The 21616-nt window shown below is 36.1% G+C and overlaps 2 protein-coding genes and 1 pseudogene across 3 annotated transcripts; all 3 read right to left on the bottom strand.

Annotated features, from left to right (window-relative positions):
• Positions 1-1554: 1554 nt before the first annotated feature.
• Positions 1555-4768, bottom strand: LOC120161497 (MDIS1-interacting receptor like kinase 2-like). Its single transcript, XM_039171725.1, has 7 exons — positions 4419-4768; positions 4164-4306; positions 4058-4110; positions 3670-3963; positions 3220-3568; positions 1992-3175; positions 1555-1910 (listed from the first exon to the last, which is right to left on the bottom strand). Exons 1-6 carry the CDS (start codon positions 4766-4768, stop codon positions 2202-2204), a joined length of 2163 nt encoding a protein of 720 aa, XP_039027656.1. The 3' UTR covers positions 1555-1910; positions 1992-2201.
• Positions 4769-6191: 1423 nt separating this feature from the next.
• Positions 6192-16271, bottom strand: LOC120162448 (SET and MYND domain-containing protein 4). 2 transcript variants are annotated; one of them, XM_039172599.1, is made up of 14 exons: positions 15927-16271; positions 15749-15835; positions 15571-15642; positions 13008-13209; positions 12395-12513; positions 10388-10777; positions 10154-10288; positions 9142-9279; positions 8159-8314; positions 7804-8031; positions 7254-7420; positions 6926-7040; positions 6733-6813; positions 6192-6511 (listed from the first exon to the last, which is right to left on the bottom strand). In XM_039172599.1, exons 1-14 carry the CDS (start codon positions 16197-16199, stop codon positions 6299-6301), a joined length of 2376 nt encoding a protein of 791 aa, XP_039028530.1. In that variant the 5' UTR covers positions 16200-16271; the 3' UTR covers positions 6192-6298. The 2 variants fall into 2 exon arrangements, 1 of the variants encoding a protein (XP_039028530.1); XR_005519550.1 differs by lacking the exon at positions 6192-6511 and having other exon boundaries at positions 6772-6813; positions 6926-7033.
• Positions 16272-17052: 781 nt separating this feature from the next.
• Positions 17053-21505, bottom strand: LOC120161662 (annotated as a pseudogene).
• Between the last annotated feature and the right edge of the window lie 111 nt (positions 21506-21616).

Here is a 21616-nt window from a genome sequence, read left to right as displayed (position 1 = left end):
ACAATGATGGTACTAGCAAACATTATTCATACAATAGCGTAGAGTCAAGATATATCGTATTTATATATGTTATAAAATGGTTTTATATATTTATTTTTTCGATTCTTTTAGATGAGTTTTTTCTTTCTTTCTTTCTTTTAATTAAGCAAGCATTTAATTTTTTTATCTAATTATGTCTTAATTTTTTTTTATCTAATGATGCTAACATCGTTCTCGTGTTTATTTTTATTTATTTTATTTCTTTATCTAATGATGTTAAAAGTTTTCGTTACTTTTTAATATGAATGTGAACGGGGCCTTTTTTATATCTAAATATCACCTTTTAAAAATAATTTTTTTTCTGATTAGTCTGAGGCGATTATAAGGTAGTATTTATTTGAAAAACTCTCAGTCAATTGACAACAACAATAATCTCTTGTTCACCAAAATCATTTGATATATGTTTAAATAGGGACTCATTTGTTATAGATTTAAGAAATTAAAATTATAAATTTAAATGAATTTGTTATAAACTTAAGAAAATTTAATGAATTTATTATTATAAACTTGAGAAAATTTAAATTGTGAGATGCTTCCGCTCAAATTAACATAATAACATTTTTCATACTAATCTTTTATGGTATTTAATCAATTTTTAGTTGCGGTGAGGTTTTTAAATGTAATATGGAGTTAATATAATCACTTTTTTTAGCCTGTTAAAACATTTAATCGATTTTGGTGGTAATCTTTCGATACATTTTGCTATTTTTCGAACTTGTAAAGTTTTTTCAACTTTCAAAACTGTTAAAAATTACGTAGGAACTCTTAATTCTAAACTGACATAAAAATTAAGCAATACGACTCTTCATTTTACTTGATAAGACAAATAGTCCATCGTTATCACAGTTCTATCTTTATATTAGAATTTTTACGCTCTTAATCATTTTAAAAATACCTCTATAATCTCTAATTGTTGAGGAATAAAGTTGGAGTCGGTGACTCCTGGGGGAGTCCAAAGAGATGAAAATAGGTTACCTTCCTTTTTTTCAGAAGAAGAAATAGTTGAAAATTACAATGCAATACATATCTCTTTCAAGTTTCTGATAGAGGTTAAGTGGTGATGAATGAAACCTTTGGTGAAACTCATCTGTATTTAATTAATTATTATATGTAGTATATGAGCATTTTACTTATCGATTTATTGAATTCAATTCATGGTAATTATATGGAATCTGTAAGTGAGAAAAGAATCAAAAGTGAGAACAATATAAATAAGATTTGTGCCAGAGATAAAATTTAATATGATTCGATTTTATTTACCTTTACAAATATGTACCAAAATACACTCTTTTAATATCCTTACAAAATCATCTTTGTAATCTAAAGTCCAAAAAATTACAAAGACTACAATTTTTTTCAAAAATAAATCGCTTTCCTAATTCGAAAGATTGAGACATATAATTTGTTTATAAAGTTAAATACTTGGTCACCAAGATCTATATAAATAAATTAAAAAATTATTAGTAGAAAAAATGGTAAATAGACGTGAAACCATCATGAACATAATCTACTTGATGTTAATATTAAACATGTTCAACTTGCCGTAAGTACATGGCTTTGATTTTCTTCAACCTCGCAACTTCTTCAATATCAATCCTCTCCTCTGCTATGTCGGCCGAACATTGCAGGGCTAATTGCAGAATGGAAGATAGGCTATCCTTTACTGCTAATCGCTGCTCTCTTTCACCTGTGTTTAGCAAATTATTGTCCATAACATGCAAATGGTAATGATTCCTTCACCCAACATTTTAGGCTCATTTCTTCCGCAAACATGTCGTTTGTTGGTTTCTTCCCTGTGAAAGTTTCCATGCCAAGAATCCCGAAACTATACACAACACATTTTGTAGAAACAATTCCTTCTGAACCGTATTCTGTATAAGAATCGGAATCGTCTGAAAATAATCTCAAGGCAAATGCATGTCTATATAAGTAGAAATACTAATTTGCATTACCTGGTGACATATAACCTATGGTTGATAGCGTCTTGGTTTATGTCATTAAATCTTCTTCACCCAAGAGTTTTGCAATGCCAAAATCACCCAGGTGTGCGACCATGCTTTTGTCTAGCAGGATATTGTTCGGCTTTAGATCGCAGTGAACTACGGGTGGGGTATGATCATGGTGGAGATATTCCAGTGCCAATGCGATATCGATCATTATGTTCAGCCTTTTCGAAATATCCAGAAAAAGGTTATGAGAATATAGCCACTTCTCCAAGCTTCCATTGGACTTGAACTCGAGTACCAAGGCTTTGAATTCCATATTAGAGCAACTAATGATTTTAACCAAATTTCGATGACGGATGTTGCGGAGTACCTCGCACTCGACATCGAAGCTTTTAAGGGCTCTCTATCTTGATTCATATTGAATACTTTTACTGCAATGGTCATCCCGGTTGGGAGAGTCCCTTGGTATACTGACCCAAAACTCCCTGCTCCAATTAAATTGCTTTCGGAAAATCCATCAGTAGCTTCATGGAGCTCATGGTAAGAAACCCTTCTCCATTCAGCCAATGGTAGCAAATTTTCTTGAATTCGCGCTTTGTCTTTCCTACTTCGACATCGTAAAAGGACGATAATCATCGTCGATATTAATATTGGTGAGCCGATTGCAGGAAGGATATATATTAAAAGCTTGGAACTCCCGGCCCTCATATAGGGATCATCAGTTCTGCACGGTGGGACTTGAAATTGTGGTGAACCACACAACTCTTCATTGCCTATGAATGATTGGCTTGAGTAGTTCCCGAACGATCCTCCATTCGGAACTCCCCCTTGTAGTCTATTGAAAGAGACATTCAAATACTTGAGATTTTGGAGATTCTCTAATGACTTCGGGATCGGTCCCGAGAGGTTGTTCCTCGACAAATCCAAGTACTCCAAACTTATCAACTCATCAAAAGACTGTGGAACAGAACCCTGCAGCATGTTACCAGATAAGGATAGATGAGTTGGGTGCATGAAACCAGCAATGGTGCTTGGGATAGCACCGGAGAACAGATTATCGGACAAATTCAAATTGGTCACAGACTTCCAGTTCCCAATATCAACTGGGAGAGAACCAGTTAGGGAATTTGAAGATACTCCAGGAACAAGATACCATTTAGTCTCGCCAAGGTCGATGGAATTGAGGTAAACTTATTCGAGCCTAAGAACAGATTTCTCAGAGAAACAACATCACCTAAGCATGCTGGTATTGGTCCAGATAGTTCATTATCCGTGAGAGTCAAGTAAGCCAACCTCTGCAGACGACATAACTCCGACAGGATCGATCCGTGTAGCTTATTACTCCCAAGGTTAACATTTTGAAGCTCTCTCAAATTTCCAGGTGTTGCAGGCATTGTTCCAGTAAACACATTGTGATCGAGCCCCAACCAAAACAGTAGGCTTAAGTTTCCTATTTTGCTTGGGATCCATCCCTTAATGCTGCAATGAGAAGCATAGAAAAAGGATACAGAAGCAGATAAATTCTCCACAGAAACCAGAAGTTCACCGCTGATCAATGGATTATCATCAAATATCACAACTTTCTAGTCTTTACAGTTTGTCAACGATGAGAGAAAGCTCAATTCAGGGTCGCTACTTAAATTGTTATGCCCTATGTCGAATCTTTGCAGATCTTTTAGATTGCCAAACGTGTTTGGAACAATTCCGAAAAGGAATTTTTCGGTAGCTGAAGATTAATAAGCTTAGAGGCATTGGAGATGGAACTGGGGATCGGTCCACTTAGTTGATTTAGCTCAAGATAAAGCCCTTCGAGTTTCGGAAGTCCATGGCCTGTAACTGGTGGAAGCTGGCCTGAGAGTAGATTGAAACCAAGCCAAATAACTCTTGTAGTAGACATGTTAAAGATCGAAGGGGGGATGAAACCAGTGAAATTATTATGTCCCAAATATAAGACTTCTAGATTCTGTAGGTTTCCTACCTGAAATGCAAGTGTATCTGTCATAATAAGGAAAATAATCACTCATTAATCAAATAATAGAGGTAGAGGGAAAGGGTTGTTTGGGTTTGAACACGATATCCAGCAGGGATGAACAGAGGGAGACTGGCAGGGCGGTCGTCCTGATATCTGGTGTCAAGAAAGACTTAAAACAAAGCAAACCATTTACAGCTATACTATACCTGATAAGCTATTACAGGAAAAATCAAGGAAACTCAGAAATGTTAAGTTCCCAATACTTGAAGGCACAGGCCCTGTTAAGTTGTTTCCAGAAAAGCTAAGCATCTCTAAGTTCAGAAGATCACCGATCGTCCCGGGATTTGACCTGCAAAAAGACAAAAAACAAAACTTGTGGGTAAGAAAAAGAATTGCAGAAACATGTCTTGAAATATAAATTGTGGAAAATGGAACCTGAAAGCAGGTTAGTTTCCAAAGACAATATCTTCAAGGTGGAAATGTTTCCAATCCTGACAGGAATCTGGCCTTGCAGATTGTTTCTGTTCAAACTCAAAATTTCTAGCTTTGGTAAATAGCACAGAGACGATGGGATTAAACCAGAGAAGTTGTTTCCAAATAAGTACAAGGTTCGAAGACGAGTGAATGAAGAACCAAACCACGAAGGGATTTCCCCACTGATTTCATTGTTTTCCAAGTTCATGTGGTTCAACCGACGCAGATTAGCCGATTGGTTTGGTAATGTGCCATGGAAACTATTATTAACAATGGTGAAGCTTGACAAGAAAGATAGATTTCCCAGGTCCGGTGGGATGGTGCCTACCAGAGTCATGCCTGTGAGATTTAGAGCCGTGACCCTTAGTCCCTAACGTTCATGGATCCGCAAGTGACACCGATCCAACTGCAGCCAGACGTGGTGATAGACCAGTTGGTTGCTAAGAGATTTCGAGGGTCTGAAGTTATACGAGATTTCAATACCAGAAGAGCAGATTAATCTGTGGTTATGTCGGGTGGTTGAGTTGATGAAGAAGAAACAAAATCACAACTATGAGGAGCATGGAGCGAGTATTTCTCATTTCATGAAGGATTTGAAATGATCAGCAAAATGAAGCGATCTTTCTTTTTAGAGAATTTAAGTTGCATGTACGACGTTATCTGTTAGAATGTGGCTTGAATTTCCAGGCCTTCAAATTTGTCAAATTGGCAGGCATCAAACGTCAAAGATGACTGACCCGAATGGAGAAAGACACGGCTTCGATTTTTGCAAGTTGTGCAACTGGTAAAATTGTCGATGTGATAATTTTGTTTTGATCCCTAAATTAATAGGTTATTTATAAGTTGATCCATAAAAGCTCAACTATAAATAGTCCAATCATCTGTCATTGAAAACCATCCCAAAATCATTCCACCATTTGTTTTATTTTCTCCCCTTTGAAATATTTAGAAATTCTTAAGGAGTTTCCTTCATTTGTAATATTTTGATAAGAATAAAGTCATCTGACAGTGATGCTCAAAAAGTAAAAAATATTTAGTTGTCAATTTAATATATTCTTTCTATTATTTATTTATTTTGTTCATTATCAGATTTTTCTTCTTATTTTAATATGTAGTAGTTTAACATATTTGTATGCTATACATTACAGTAATTTCAAATTTTGAAATGATATTCGTTTAAGAAATAATCTGATTTTCTCAACAATTGGCATTTGATTATCGATGATGGTAATTGTTCTATTACTAAAAAAACTAATGTCGTATTGCTCGAACGTATGTCTAGCGAAGTTTTGACTAGGAACAAAATACTAATATTTTAGTGGTCTTTGTGAGAACTTACCTAATACATTGTTCTCGAACTATATTTACTATCCAATATGTACTGATGAATACTGTTTGTTGGCGTAATGGCATCAAATTTTGGATGAAATGAGACACCAAGCTCTGGTATGTTCATTTTTCTCCAACTATAAATCAATTCTAACCATCACTACACCAATTTGATTTCAATATTTCCGATTTTTCATTAATTACACCTTCCCTATCTTAACGAAGCACGGATGAATTGCATAGCTGTAGTCGGGAATATTTCATCATCAGTTAAAAGCAAACTGATATTTTTGTTCTTAATCAAGAAATAAAGAAGAATAAAAATGTTTAAATTTGGGTCATAAATTTTAATTTGATCAATATAATTGAGAAATTGTATACACTTTTACACTAATGAATGTAGATATCTCCCCTCTGTATAAACATATTGTGGGGTGGTATGACTATGAAATATGAGGTATCAGTTTGCCAAAAGATGCTTACAGAAACAACAGCAATGGATACTGATTGATGAGAGAGAGAAAAGGTTTTTCCATTTTCAGCTAACAACACGGCAACTTTCTCTCTCAAGAACCAGTAGGTAAGGAAATATAGTGGCTGCATGTGGCCCATAATATTTAGAAAATATAGCACTCACTCGATTTATGTTGTTGACAGCAGTGCAATCACCCAAGGCTAACTCAATTGATGAAAGCTTAACTAATTCATTTCCAATTGCAATGTGATTGGACCCATATAGCATTTCCAGTATCTGCAACCAATAACAAAACTATGAAAATCTTATTTGGGCATCCTTAATCGACTTTATCATTACCCGAATGACTAAAATTCATCGAGAGCTTTCAAATTTCAGTAGATAATGGGAAACGGTGATCCTCCTAACCTTGTGATATGATTCCTGGAATCTTAAGTGTGTGAAGTAGTTTATGCATACACACCACCATATGAATTCTTAAACTAGTAAACAGTTACCTCAATCGATGATTTACAATGGACTTTAGCTATCTGAAAATCTCCAATAAAACAAAATGCCTTTGCCAGAATGTCTTCTGCCTGCAAAAGACAATGTCATAGGTGGTTACATCTCGTATTACTGTCCCGGTAACTCTTACAAAACTCACATTGGCTGCACAGAAGGTGTTAATAACTAGTCGATGGAACTTACTTCTGCAATGCCTTTGTTATAAGCATGCAATACTGATCTTAAAATACAAAGAGATCTCAAGGCATCAGGGAGACTAGTACTGCACATATCTTTGGAAGCTATCGAATCCTGCAATCTATTGAGCAATGAACACACAGTAGGTAAAACATATATGCTTCTCCGCAGCTGGACAGTATATGTTACAACATAATTCTAAATGAATGCGAAAAGTACACATAGAATCAAAGATGATAATCCTAATGAGATATTTTTAAAAATAACAAGATACAGAAAAAATATATATTATAAAAACTCATGAACAAAAGCTTAGTACAGATTAACTGTGTACCTTCTGAGATCAATCCAAGCTTTTTTAACTTCTTCACTCCTAGATGAAAAGTTGCAATAGGAACCACATTTCAAACAATACCCGGGATCAATATGGAGAGAACTATGTGTTTGATCAAGTGATATGTGAGCCACTTTCTTGACGTCAGAATCATCTGACTCGTATACCTGGAGATAGAATGACAAAGTTACATGATCTATCTGATTAACTCTACAGAAACCAACAAAATAATACCCCATAAATAGTTGATAAACTAAATAGTAATATTCACAAAAGTAAAACGTGCTTTAGTTCAGTTCTTACAAAAAGTACATTAATTAATCAAGTAAAATTCATTCTGCCAGCATTATTCATCTTTTATTAGAAGAAGTTGAATTTTAATTAGACTTTCTCTTAACCATTCATAAATAGGACTTTTAAAAAAATATTTTATTAAAAATTTAGCATAAATTCGAAGGTTGAAAATCTTGTGGTGGAGTAGCTAGTCTGTAGTCATTCTTCTACTGTATAGATGATGCTTACTAAATTGCACCAAGAAAAACTGAAGTACCTGCAAATGAGACTCGTTGCTGATTGTTTCTAGAATGTTAGGTTTCTTCTTCTCACAGTTAGCCACAAGATTATCTAAAACCACTCCAGAACAATTTGGATTAACACAACAAAATCCACTAATTACAAGATCAGATACATTCACTTTGGAACAACCACGACACCAACATCGAAAAAAGTACTCTTCTTCAAGAAATCTAAGGCGGTCTTTGCAGTCCCATTGCCCAACCTGTATAATTGAACTCTAAATTAAGGAAATTGATCTTGCCTTGTTTGCAAAAGATTAGATGTAACACAACTCTGGAGAAGTAACATCACCATTCCCCTACAAGAAGGATGTGTGTAAGAGAGAATACCTGAGGTCCATAAGACAATTCCAGGGGACAACCACCAGCTACAAATTCTGTTGTTCGTAGTAAGAGTGAACGCGAAATATAATATGCATGAATGTTTGGTTTGCAGGAATGGTTGAACAAACTGGCAGCTCTGTAAAGAGCCTGACCTACTCTGACCTGGGGAAAACATAAACTAATGAAAAGATTGCACATGTTCAGTACAAAATCAAACTATAAAGGTATCAATTAATGCAAAGCAAGTGAGAATTAGTGAGAATGTTTCCTGATGGGTGTCATGGTACAGTTTGGAAGGAACTTTTTTAAACCAAACTGAAGTCTAGTTCCCGAAATTGAAACTAAAAACAAAGACCAAATTATTTCTCCAAATTAAATAAATAAATAACGCACACTTTTTGCTTTGGTTTGTATACTACTGACTACATCCACAAATACCCACTGATATTTTTTATGCCTACAGTATCCAAAATTTTAAAAAAGAATGTCCAAAAATAGATTGGAGCTCCTTGATATGTGATGTATTGTTATATTTCAATTCCACGGTGCAAACAAAATAAAGCAAGCTGCAGTGCAGAAGTCCTTGTCTCCATATTTTTACGAAAAACATGTGTACCTAAATATTTGGACCTTGGCAACTCATTACAATAAACTAGCCTAAACAAATCTAAGAAGCCATTGATCAATCAGATCAAGTCATTCCTAGAGATGTAAGAATGGACTTAACACCGCATTACAGTTCATCATTCGGAATGCCAAGAAAAGAAAGGAGATATAATTAAAAATCCCTTAAACTCTCAACTCTTAGAGAAACTGAGCATAATTGCACTGGGCACATACCCAATCTGACACATAGCTTTCAACTACTTGCAACATCATTGCAAAGGATATTGAAGGTAAGGAATGAAAAGCAGGTTGTTAAAGAATATGACAAACACGGGAAAAGAAGCACAAAATAGGAAAAATTAAAAGCATACAATAAAACAAACCTGTTCCACACTACTAGCTACATCTGCCTCACCAGAGGATAACTTTTGAAACCAATCTTGCTGGTCATGAAAATCATTGGATTTCATACGGACAATTGCCATAGAATTCACTCTAATTTGAGATAGAAGTATGACAATCTGCATATGAATCAGAAAACAGATCCCAATGATTAGCGAAGATCAGTTATGCAGTAAAGGAAATGAAGCCATATGAACAGCACAAACATCCAAAGTAAGAAGTCTTTGGGTGGGGCCAAAAGTTTGCAAAACACTTGTATCAATCTGAAACTACACGGATATCTGATGCAGAACTTCATTGTTGGATGGAAAAAATGGGAAATTCTGAGACATAAAGACATCTTAAAAGGGTGATGTGACTACAACGGATATGCATCAAAAACTTGAATCGCAATAACAAAATCATTAACGTGTTGAAAATTTATATACAGAGTCCTGGTTATTGAAAGCATTGAACATATGAATAGCATATATGACTATATGAGAGAGAGAGAGAGAGAATGGATTAAATCTTTCAAGTATTTTTATGGTTTTGTTTGATTTTTCACTAAGACCTTGCACATCAGCCATATTGACCAAGTGAAGAGAGGTAACATGGGTTAAAATCATGTCAAGCAAAAACCTTGACGAAGAATGTATAGAAAAGTCTTTACCTATCTCCTAGGAATATATCAAAATAAAGCTAGCTCCAAGAAGCTCCACATTATGCAAAAAGGATTACATCCCTTCTATTGCTTCCTGAATTGTTTGGGAATGGATTATCCTCCGGTTTTTATTTATTTATTTTTTAGGGTTTGATTCAGATTTAAACAGAACGAAACTTTAAGTCTCAGTTTCACTCCTAAGGTGAACATAATCAAGCATTAAAAAGACAATTACAAGAGGTTAGAGGGTACAGTAACACTATACTTGATGTTAGTAAGAAAAAGATGGAGATTGTAGTACAATTTCTCATCAAATATAAATGGATATCACAGAAAGAATGATAGAGGACCTGTGATGTAGAGTTCCCATTAATTGACATCTCAGAACTGTACGAGCGTTGGAGACAAAATAACAATACAATGGAATATATATGTAGTTCCAATTTGCTTTCTGGTAGCATTTTTGAATAACTCTCACAAAGCCCCTACAAGGAGAAAAATTACAGGCCATAAGCTGGAATATCAGCCCTTGACATTAGTTATCCATTACAGAATTAAACCCACATTAAACTCGAAGAATATACCAAAAATTCTGAAAGATTAGGAACATCAGTAAATTTTCCTTTCTGCTCCATGGATTTCACTACTACTCGACCAGCCAGAACTACATCAGAAGGCAATATTGCAGGCCAGTGCACACCTTGACATTCATGTTTATGTTCTGATATGTGGTTAAGTTTTGGATCGCAATCGCTGCCTCCAGTTATATCTGGATACTCTTCATTACAGTTGGGCTTCTTTTTGTGGATGTTAATTTTACTAGAATAATTTACATGTATTTGTCCACCTGCTTGCATTTGGCAATGCTGGGAACAGTACAATGGCAGCGAACATGAAACACAGGGAATTGTATCTGGTGGTAGTTCATTCAAGCAATAATGGCAATGGGTTTCCCTGTACTGCTTCAAAATGACCTGCATGTAGTATGGTCAAGTAAAAAGTTATATTCCCCATTACCAGAACTGGAAGTTTCCACAACCAAAGGATGAACTGAAGCAAGAAAACATCATAGTTAAGCATATAGATAAAACACAGGTTATTTTACAGCCTCATGTGGTGCAACAAACCCCACTCATGCTCAAACGAAAGAGAAAGAACATCTCAGCAGATGTAAGCCTGGCCTGGATCTTTTAGTACAATTTTCTTCACCTCGTTCTAAGCCCTAAACTCTTTGTTTTTTTTTTTTTTTGATAGAAGTAGGAGGTCTCATTAAAAAACCCCTTCATAGTTGTCCCATACCACAAGGGGAAAGGAACAACTAGCGGAAGGAGGAAAAGTGTACCTCAATTTTATTAAAAACCCAAAGAAAGACAATGTTCCTTGTACAATACCAGAACTACTGCCCTCTAAATACAATTAGAGCACCCCGAAATGCCCTATAATTCACCCAATCCCTTCTTTAGCCAATTTGTCAGCCTCCCAGTTAATACATCTAGGAATCAGCCTAAGGATTATCTCCCTAATCTTTACAAGGGTCTCTATTTCCTTAACTAGGTTGATAAAACAGGTAGGGACAGGAGTAAACAAATTTATCCAACCCACTACAATTTTACAGTTACTTTCCACGATCAATCTACCCTTAGCTGCCCAAATAGAGGAGAAGAAGAACTCAATGCCTTTTCTAATCGCCTTCAACTCAGCCATCAGGGGAGGACGAGGGCCGATGTGTTCTGAAAAAGAGTCTAGAGTGACGTTATAAGAGTCTCTTAAAATGCCCCCAATACCCCCAGCCAACCAATCCTTCCGTACTGCACCATCAACATTCAGTTTGTAAAAAACCACCGGTGGAGGGAGCCATCTCTGCAATGGCCAACACTCAACCCCTTTGTTCGGGAGCTTGTCTACTAAGGAGGGCTCACCAATCAGCGAGTCCACCAAGATGGAAACTTGAGGGAACTTGGCCAAAAACCACTTAACCAATCTGAATCTAATGATAAAGAAAAGAGAAGCCCTATCTAGTTCCCGTTTATCACTAACTTATGAAATGCATACAAACATGCAACAACAGTCTCTCATTTGAGTTTCAATTTCAGTTTTTCACATCAAGAGAACAGGACATTATATCTACGTATGTATCACATGTGGACGACTAGAGCTCAGTAAAGTACAATGAATTGAATCAAGGGGAGATTAAGCACAATAATTCCCTAAATCCATATAATAGTGTATCAAAGTAAACCAGTTATATCATTCAAACCTTAGGTAATAAAGTTAAGGAATTAAATGTACCCAAAATATAAAGTTAAGGAATTAAATCATTAAACGTAACAAAAATATAAAGTTGAGGAATTAAATATCATTAAGTAGTAAACTGAAATGCTCAAACAGTGGTGGATACCAACCAGTATAATTATACAAAGTGAAAAGAAGCAAAGAGGACACTGAACATGGAATTAAGCAAACTATTACAGAGAAAATAAGAACATTCTTAATTACTCATTAAGCAATGCCTACTCAAATTTAAAACCATTTAAAATCAAATGATAAAATAAACAATAACACGTATAAATAATAATATAATAGATTCATACCACAGCATAAGGTTCTTCGGTATGAATCAAGGAAGCTTCAGGAATGTCAAATTGTGAAATCATTCCCCTTCCTTTGTCTGCTGTTTCTACACACTGTAGTTTTATTTGTTGTGGCACATCTGGCAGATGATTTGTGATGTCTTAGTAATTTAACAAAGAAAAAACAAAGCATCTTGTGATACAAGTGTATATCAATAATGCAATCAACAGTAATAAAAATTAATAAAAAAATCTAACCAATCTACAAAGCCTCTGATACAGAGAGCAGTAAAACCTGCTTAAGGATTTATAAGCAAAAGAATTCTACTCTGCAAGAGATTGCAACAATTATAACAAACAAGAAAAGTATTCCAGTATTCCCAATAACTTGTCATTGTTTACTTGTTAATATCATCTTTTATATTACCACACTTTCAGGTTCAAGTAGAAATTAGAAAACGTACATGAAAAAAAAAATTAGAATGCAAGGTCCTTCAAATTACACTGAAAAAACAGTTAATAAAATGCTGATAGAAAAGGAAAATCTGTGAAAGACAAAAGGGTTGGTAATTGACGAAAATTTGAAGGTGAAAACCAGAGATACATGAGTGCCGAGCAAAGGTTACTATCTTACCTGGAATTCGTACAAATTTCTGGCTCTGGTGAACTGGTTTAGCACTTTTATTCTCATGATCATGTGCAAGTATTTCCAGTTCACTTTCTATCTGTTTCTTTCCCCCTAGAGATGTCTCCATATTCTTAGCAACAGTTAAGTCATGGACTGCATCTTTATAGTTGCCCAGTGTAGCATTTACCTTACCTCTCCTATACCACGCCTACAATAAAGAAATGTTACTGTCACCAGAAACTGCTTAGTTTGGTGGAATAAGCACAAAAAAGAAACAAAAACAATCACAAAAGGAAAGGAAAGACTGGTATATGCAACTTTGAGACAAAAAGAAAGCTATATCCGTAAAAAGAAGATAGAGGTCTTTCCATATAGTGGGGCATATACTCTCTATTTTCAAAATTCCGTTTAAGGTAAACCAGAAACTAAACTCAGTAATGGCTAGATTCCTTTGGGGTGAAGAAACAACCAAGAAACGGGTTCATTGGGTGAATTGGAGTACAGTGTGTCAACCATTTGAAGAGGGTGGCTTGGGAGTCTTGGACTTGAGTTTGGTTAATAGAGTTTTGCTTGGGAAATGGGTTTGGAAGTATGCAAATGAGAAAGACTCTCAGTGGAAAAAATTAATTTGCTGTAAGCATAATGTCAGTAATTTATCTCTGTCAATATGCAAGGTTGTTTGTCCTCAAGTTTCTTGGTTATGAAGAGGTATTCAGAATAACTATGAGAAAAAGGACGAGATAGGGGAGTGCTTGAGGTCCAATTCGAAGATCCAAGTGGGGAACGGTAGGTCAATTGATTTTTGGAATGATGTTTGGGTCAATGGATCTTCTTTAAAGATTCAATTCCCTAGGATTTTTGCTCTATCGACTAATAAAAGGGGAAAAGTGGCTGAATTGGTGGCTTTGAAAATAATGGTTGGGTTTGGAACATTCCGCTAAGGAGGAATCTTTGTGACTGGGAATTGGATCAATGGATTTCTTTAATGCTTTTGATTGATAACATAGTCCTGACTGAATATGTGGATGATTTTCTTGCGTGGTCGGGGAAAGGTGATGGTTTGTTTTCGGTTAAATCTTGTAGAATGACTATTTCAAGCAGATTTGGATGTTCTTTTCAGTGGAAGTAGTGGGTGTGGTCTGGATTGGCTCCTTCTAGAGTGGAAACTTTTCTATGCCAGATTACTCACCTGAAATTGGCGGTTAGAGTGGAACTGAAGAAAAGAGGGGTTACTCTGGAAGATGTTTTGTGTCCTTTATGTCATAAGTATGAGGAATCAATTCAACATCTTTTTATATCTAGCTCGGTTGCAGAGGAGCTGTGGAATAGATTTTTAAGGTTTTGGGATATCTCTTCAGTTTTGCCCCAAGAACCTTCTTCCCTACTTTATTCTTGGTCTTATCTAAGAGAGTATTCTACTATTTGGAAGTTTATCCCCGGAGTTGTTTTATGGTCTTTATGGAAAGCTAGGAATTCAGTGGTGTTTGAAAACTGGAAATTAGACACTTCATCTATGTTCTTCATTTCCAGAATTTAGGTTGGTTAAATGGTTTTTAGCTAAATTCCCTCATGCTAATATTAAGGTTGACTTACTAGTAGGGGATCCATCTCTTGCAGACAGATTATCTATTAAAACCTATAAAAAGAAGAAGGTTCTTTGCTGGTCTCTGCCTCCTTCTAATTTCTTTAAATTCAACGTTGATGGGGCGGTAAGAGGTGATGGGTTACAGGGTGGAATTGGAGGAGTCTTGAAAGATTCGAATTGTTCTACTTTAACCACCTTTTCTACTGCTGTGGGACCTGGTCCTCTTACGTTAGCTGAGCTGAAAGCTATTAAGCAAGGAATTGATTTATTCCTTTCTTCTGAATGGGCATTGAAGGGAAGACTAATCCTAGAGAGTGATTGTAAAACAACAGTTTATTGAATTTTGATGCCATATTCTGCCCCAACGTTTTTCAGTACTTTGGTTGGGGAAATTGGGGCCTTAGTTTTTGCTAGGGGTATTATTGTTAGAAGGATTCCTAGGAGCTGCAATTGGGAGGCAGACAAGTTAGCTAAGGAGGGGATTGGTTGATGTTTAGAGCTTTATGGTTGTTTTGGTTTGTATTTTATTTCAGGAAGTTTATTATGTAAGTTGTAATCTTATGTAATTATGGTTTATCAATAAGATGAGGTACTCTTTTCCTCCTTCAGCCAGTTGCCTCTTCCACAAGAGTCAACTAAGAGGGAGGTTTTTAATGAGACCTCCTATTTCTATCAAAAAAATATAGTGGGGCATATATATAAATTCAATGTCTCAAATCATACAAGCCGAGCTCAATTGTACAAACCCTCCTACACAAACATTATTCTAGTGTTTTACCCCTCAATCCTATTTTCCTCTTCAAAATTTCATAGCCCATTTTTCATATTTTGATATAGACAGTAACTGCTCCGAGGCCAGGGCTCCTTTTGAGAGCAAATGCAAATGAATGTGAAGGAAGAGGCCATACGTAATTATACTAATGTCAGTAATTAATTATTGAAAAGTATTGAAACTGAGCCTATGAAGATGAGTTTAATATGTACCTTAGGATAGGAAGGAGAAATTTCTAGACCCCTGTTGCAATCTCGAAGAGACTCCATAGGCAGGCCCATTTTCTAGAAAGTTGAAAACCAAAACAATGACAGTTTACAGAGATTTACATTAGATGAACGATTGAAAGTTAGGAAGAAAAAAAAATCAGAAAGTGTGTGTATAACTTACGTGAAATAAAGAAGCACGATTTAAATACAATGTGGCAACTAGATTCTTGCCAGTTTCGTAGGCGTCAATGGGAGAAAGACGAAGCGCCTGTTATTCCATATAAACCAGCAAGAGAAAGCTCAAGAAAGGGAAAATTCATTCACTATTTAGGTAAAAAGTATAAAAGAGAAGAAGAGACCTTAGAATAGCAACGCAAAGCCTGGGAGTGATCTCCAGAGGAATAGCATTGATTTCCCTTTTGCTTCAACTCCAAAGCAGCGCCCTTGTTCTTAGCACAAAGACCGGCCTGGGTCGATGGCTCTGCTGCCAACTCTGATATCAACTGGTGAAATTGTGGCAAACTGAGGAAATATTGGAGCAGTGAAGACGATAGTGAAGGAAGATCATCGATACTGCTCTCCGCCACCCTCCGCTTCAGGCTCTCCGGAACCAAACATTTAAGCTTCTCCATTTATGAACGCTGGCTCTTTCTACTGTCTGCTTCACTTCACTGCTCTATATCTTCCTTTTGTTTTTGCCTCTTGTCACTGTGACTCCTTTCTTTCGCCTAAGAACTTCAGGGTTAACTAATGTTGTCTCGCCTAAAATCAAATGGTCAAATCCCGTTATTGGTCCATGTATTATATACAAGTTTTGAATCTAGTCCATTTAATTTTTTTCATTGAAATAGTTGGTTTAACGTAATAACTAATCCCTATATTGTTAATATTAAACAAAAGAAAAATAATGAGCTGTAAAAAAAAAAATATATTCATTATAATACTCTAATAAACAAACTATATCTATTTATCTATTCATTTTCTATTCCGAATAATTAAATGAAATAAAAAAAATTACGTGGAAAAGTATAAAAAATCAATGATAATCTAAGTTAAAACAAACATTAATTAACTTAACAAACGTTTTTATTATTTAACCATCAATATTTAATTTATTAATTAATTTAGATCAAAACTTACAAAAACTATTATATTGATTTATTAATTAATTGATTTGGATCAAAACTTACAAAAGATCATTATTAAAGCGATCTTCTAGATCTAATTTACTTTATTCATAAAGTCAAGATTCGAATTTTATTTAAAGGATCTAATATTATTAGACTATAATTAGTTAATAAATGATCTTTTAACTACGATTTGTTATAGTATAAAGAAATTTTAAATTTTGTCACAACATCATTGAACATCACCGCTTCAATTTTCTTTTCCCAAAGCTTCAATGGACTGAAACAAGATCTTAGCTGAGAGCTGTAAATAGGACTCCCAAGTACAAGGCTTGAAACATTTGAATTTTGGTATAATGTGCACCCAAAGAAAAGAAAATCAATTAATTCACCATTGGTTTTATGTTCTCAACATAATGAATGATTAAAAGGGAACAATGTGTTTAGCATGATGGAAATCCTAATGTACTGATATCTACGTGAACACTCCACCAATGTAGAGATGATCCTTCACAGCTGACACGCAAAAGATTACAACAATAACAGAAATGCAGAGGAAATTCTTTCTCCAACGAAGTTTATGTAGCATAGTATCGGAGACCGCGGACAACGATAACCTCTACTCTTTATATTCATCCTAGCTTTACAGAAGCTTCTCTAACTTGGTTTACCACCCCTAAATGCTGAAAGGAAGAATGATCTTGTCCCTGAAAAAAAATGGCAAACAATGGGTTGCAATTCAAAACCACAAAACATACCATCACGGTTAAAAAATGAAATGTTATTCCAAGAAACAAAAAAAAGGAAACTGCAAGAGAGAAAAGAATATGGGAACTGACCTTTGGTCGTCGAGGCTGTGGCAGAGACGCTGCCATGCTGCACTTTGTGTGCATTAAACGTTCTGATACCTGATTGAGCTGCATACACAAAATCCACGGTACTCTCTTAATGAGATTTGTCTGCAAATATTTTGGTATTTCCCAGAAAGTTGAGCAAAGAAGAGACAGAAGCATTAAAGCAATTTTCATCTGTTCGTTTGACCTACAAACATCTAGATTCTTTAACAGTTTGACAGAAAGCATTTATGATTAAGAGAAACTATACCAGATCGAAGCTCATGAGAACTCAAATTATGGTCAAAACCATCAGACAGCAATGTCTTTTCTAGCCCATGGTTCTTTATGTTAAGGGCAACCTTTCGCATTAGGTTATCAGAATTTCTCTTATTAATAACTTTTGATTCTTCTGTGTCATCCTCTCCTTCAGAAAAGACTGATGGGCTAGACCAGCCAGTCATATTTGCATCCCCCTTACTCTTCCGAGCAAACTTTAACAGCTTCTTTAATCCCTTGGGTGCATCTTTTTGGTAAACCATTGCAGGCAGACTTTCAGCATTTCCCCATTCATTAATATAACCTTCGCTACTTTCTTCTTGCAGCATCTGCGACAGAGAGTGCCGCACCCTTGGACTTGTTGATTCAATAGGTGCTATGCCAGCTGAAGACGTAATTTCAGCCGCTTTCTCATCACATATGTTAGGCAGGTTCTGGAGCTCTTCTTTTTCCATTCAAGCAGTTGGCGAGATGGTTGATTCTTCCTCACATTGGGAAGACCCTGCAATAGTTTTTAAGCCAGCATCAAGACCAGTAGTAAGTTCATTAGCACTCTCAACCACATCACCTTTCTGATGGCTATTCAACTGTGTTTCTGATAGGGTAATATCATCACAATGATCCAGCGAAGAAACATCCTGATCCTGATGCTCACTCACCAAGACAGAAGCATTAGCAATCACATCACTCTCTTGAGGATCAATAGAATTTTCAGGGTTCTTCAAAGAGTCCTCCAACTGAGAAGGATTTTTAGTCTTGTTAACACGACCGCTAGAAGTTAATCCCGAAGCTTTATGGAGAGATGGCTTTGATTCCAATGGAACTATACTACTTTTCTTCGTAACCTTGTTATACAAACTAGGCTTTGCTGGATACATACCGGAAGAGTCCCCAGGTGCCGCTGCTGTTTTTGTTTTTGTTGTTTTGCTGCTTTTCATCAATTTTTGTTCCTGCTTCTCCTTCACACCCTCTAAACCTCTTTTCTCGATCTGGGTTGCCTTTGGATTTCTTCGTTGTGGCAGGGAATTTTCCACTTTAGGACTCAGTTGCTGCTTGTGCTGATTGAGGCTTCCGACGTGTTGATGTTGTGCCAGAAGAAGAAATTGCAGCAGGAATTTTAACCAGTGATGCCCCTGCTGTTCTCGGTGATGGTGTTGAAGGCCATGACTTACGAGTAGCAGGCAAGGGGGATATTCTGGCTGACACCTTTTCAGCTGAAATTTTTTTGGTTTCCTTCCTTGTATTAGCAGGCTGTGAAGGATTCTTCAGTAACTTTTGGGAATTCTTAACAGTTGTTTGGGACATCGTTGGAGGATCATTTTTATGAATACTGTTCACATTGGTGGAAGCCATTCTAGCTTTCCTCTCATCAAGATTTTTTAGCATTGCTTCAATTTAGCTTCTTTTTCAGCATGCTTTCCAACATTCTCTCCTCTAAGTTTTTGATCCCTCTTCACCTTGTAATGGTGATAAAATCCACCTCTCTGCTCTGGAGACAGATTTTCCTTCATTTTTCCGCACATTTGGTTCAACTCCACTTCCTTCTGTTGGTTCCATTCAACTGTGCTTTTTGACGTTTCATTAGCTTCCTCTTCATGTAATATATCTGTGACCCCTTGAATATCTATAGGACTACAAGAGTTCTCTTCCAGCCTTTCTAACCCCACATCAATGGTTTCCTTGATGTTTTCCGCTCCAGTCCTAGTATCAGATTCCAAATTAACTTCTGCTGATCTCTCCATAATATCATTATCAATGACATTATTAGAAGGCTCTGAAACAGGATGATCTTCAGAACCATTCTGTGATTGGAATTGGACAGCTGATTCACCCATGCTTGCACTCCATCTTCTAAATGCAGACTTACTTGGACCAAGAGATACATTTGCTAACGAGTTCCTTTTCGGAACATCAGCGATCTGCTCCCTTTGTTTACTTTCAAAAAAACTTATAGCATCTTGAACACTCATTCGCTGAACATCATTCTCAGGTTTCTTAATGTGTCCGGTTCCTTCCTCTTCACTATCATCTGAAGCTACATCTTTTTGAAATGATATCTTTTCTTAGCAGGAAAGTAACCAAGGCTCTTTACAGTCAGAGCAGGGGCTCTACGCGAGCCAGTCCTCCCAATTTGAACCCTTCTCATTGGAGATGCTGAACGTCTAGGAGATGCGGATCTTATAAGAGCTCGACTTCTTTCTGCAGATATTGGATTCTCCTCACTTGAGTCAGAAGATTCCTCACTTTCTGTTGATCTATGACGTTCAACCTGCGCAGCTTTTGCTGGTGAAACACCATATTTAACTGGTGTTTCAGAACTTACTGGCTTTGAAATTTTATTATTTCTATCAGTCTTGTTTATGCTACCATTAACTGAAGCATGAGTGCATGAAGAGTTTTCGTCATTACGAGGGTTAGCAATTCCGCACTTTTCTCTCAGCTCTAGAAACATGCACACAAATTTCCTGCAGTGGATATTGACAAGATCTATTGGTTGCTTATAATTCAACTCGAAAACTGTTACAAAAATTTTGGGATGCAAAAGAAGATTGCGATTACAAATTCTTTGGGTAAATCAAATCCAAAGGATTGATGCACTTTTTTTGGAAGGCAACTTACTTTACATCGCTATCCCCGAAATTTTCCGAAAACTTTGCTAGATGAGTGATTTCTTCATAGGAGCAGGTTTCTCCAACCACCTGGTTAAAATCTGCAACTAACTTACTTATTAATGATGCAAGTCTTGAGTCCATAGCGCGTAAGAGCTCATTCCTAGCAAAGGTTTCCAAAGTTCGGTTGAATTTGCAGGAGAACGAGAAGACTAAAACACATTGACTAACAAAATAATATATATATATATATTATATATCAATGGAGTGAACATACTTTGATGTTTCTGATGATGAACTCTGGACTCCAAACTGCTGAGATTTACCATTTTCGCTACTTTGATTATGATTTTGATGACCCTGAGAAAATGAAAGTTTAGCAAGGGAGATGAAATCTTTTAGCTTCCTCCAAACACTTTAGGACATAGGATACTTACCTGAGCATATAGAGAAAGATGAAATCTTCTAGCTTCCTCCAATTGAGATATCTCAGCTTCAATAACTTTAGCAGTATCCAATAAATCAGTAGAACCCACAATATCTAAAAATCTGAGAAAGTAAAAGCTAGTGAATGCAAAGTAGGGAGGAACCTTACTGCTTTTCCAGCAACAGACGGAGTAAACTAAGAAAACGTGGGCAGAAAAAAGAAATGAAAAGAACCTGGAGAAAGTAGATATAGTAAACCATACGGGAGATTTGAGATTGCTGGGGGGTTGGAGTTTGTAATTAGCGGCATTGGAATTTGAACTGGAAATGGATCTGTGGGTGTACAAGTTGTTAAGCTCGGGCAAATGAGGCAAGAGTTTTTGAAGAACCCCAACACTCAGTTTCTCTACATTTTTACCACGACATGTATATGCCTCATACCTTGAAACAAAAAATAGATCAAATAATTGAAAATTTGCAGAAAGTTGTAGAAAAACTAAAGAGAAATGAGAAAGAACCTGTTTTGAGAAGGCATAATCTGAATGGTTGCGTAATCTAAAATCGCATCTCCTCCGTCCATCTCTTCTGGGTTCTTCTTCTTTCCGTTCTTTATCCAACAATTCAAAAAAAAAGTACGGATTGAAACTTAGCTTAAGGTTAAATCCAGGATCTGAAGAGATGCAAAATCAGAAGAATGTGCATTCATTCACGCTTTACCTTTTTCAACTTCTTGTGTAGTGGAAAATGAAAATTCTACAAGAACAAAATTCCCGCA

Source organism: Hibiscus syriacus, unplaced genomic scaffold (genome assembly GCF_006381635.1).
Source record: "Hibiscus syriacus cultivar Baekdansim isolate YM2019G1 unplaced genomic scaffold, ASM638163v2 tig00111402_pilon, whole genome shotgun sequence".
In the NCBI taxonomy this organism is placed as follows: domain Eukaryota; kingdom Viridiplantae; phylum Streptophyta; class Magnoliopsida; order Malvales; family Malvaceae; genus Hibiscus; species Hibiscus syriacus.
The sequence above is the reverse complement of the archived record's forward strand: the minus strand, read 5'-3'. Positions and strand labels throughout refer to the sequence as shown.

What these genes read in the sequence shown, in the direction of transcription:
- LOC120161497 (XM_039171725.1), bottom strand. Translation starts at nt 4,768, where the DNA reads ATGACTCTGGTAGGCACCATCCCACCGGACCTGGGAAATCTATCTTTC. An exon ending in ATTTCCACCTTGAAGATATT is followed by an intron (nt 4,307 to 4,418) that starts GTCTTTGGAAAC and finishes GTCTTTTTGCAG; the next exon opens with GTCAAATCCCGGGACGATCG. An exon ending in ACCAATACCAGCATGCTTAG is followed by an intron (nt 3,176 to 3,219) that starts GTGATGTTGTTT and finishes GGCTCGAATAAG; the next exon opens with TTTACCTCAATTCCATCGAC.
- LOC120162448 (XM_039172599.1), bottom strand. Translation starts at nt 16,199, where the DNA reads ATGGAGAAGCTTAAATGTTTGGTTCCGGAGAGCCTGAAGCGGAGGGTG. An exon ending in CCGAAGAACCTTATGCTGTG is followed by an intron (nt 10,778 to 12,394) that starts GTATGAATCTAT and finishes TACTACATGCAG; the next exon opens with GTCATTTTGAAGCAGTACAG. An exon ending in ATGGGAACTCTACATCACAG is followed by an intron (nt 9,280 to 10,153) that starts GTCCTCTATCAT and finishes ATTCATATGCAG; the next exon opens with ATTGTCATACTTCTATCTCA.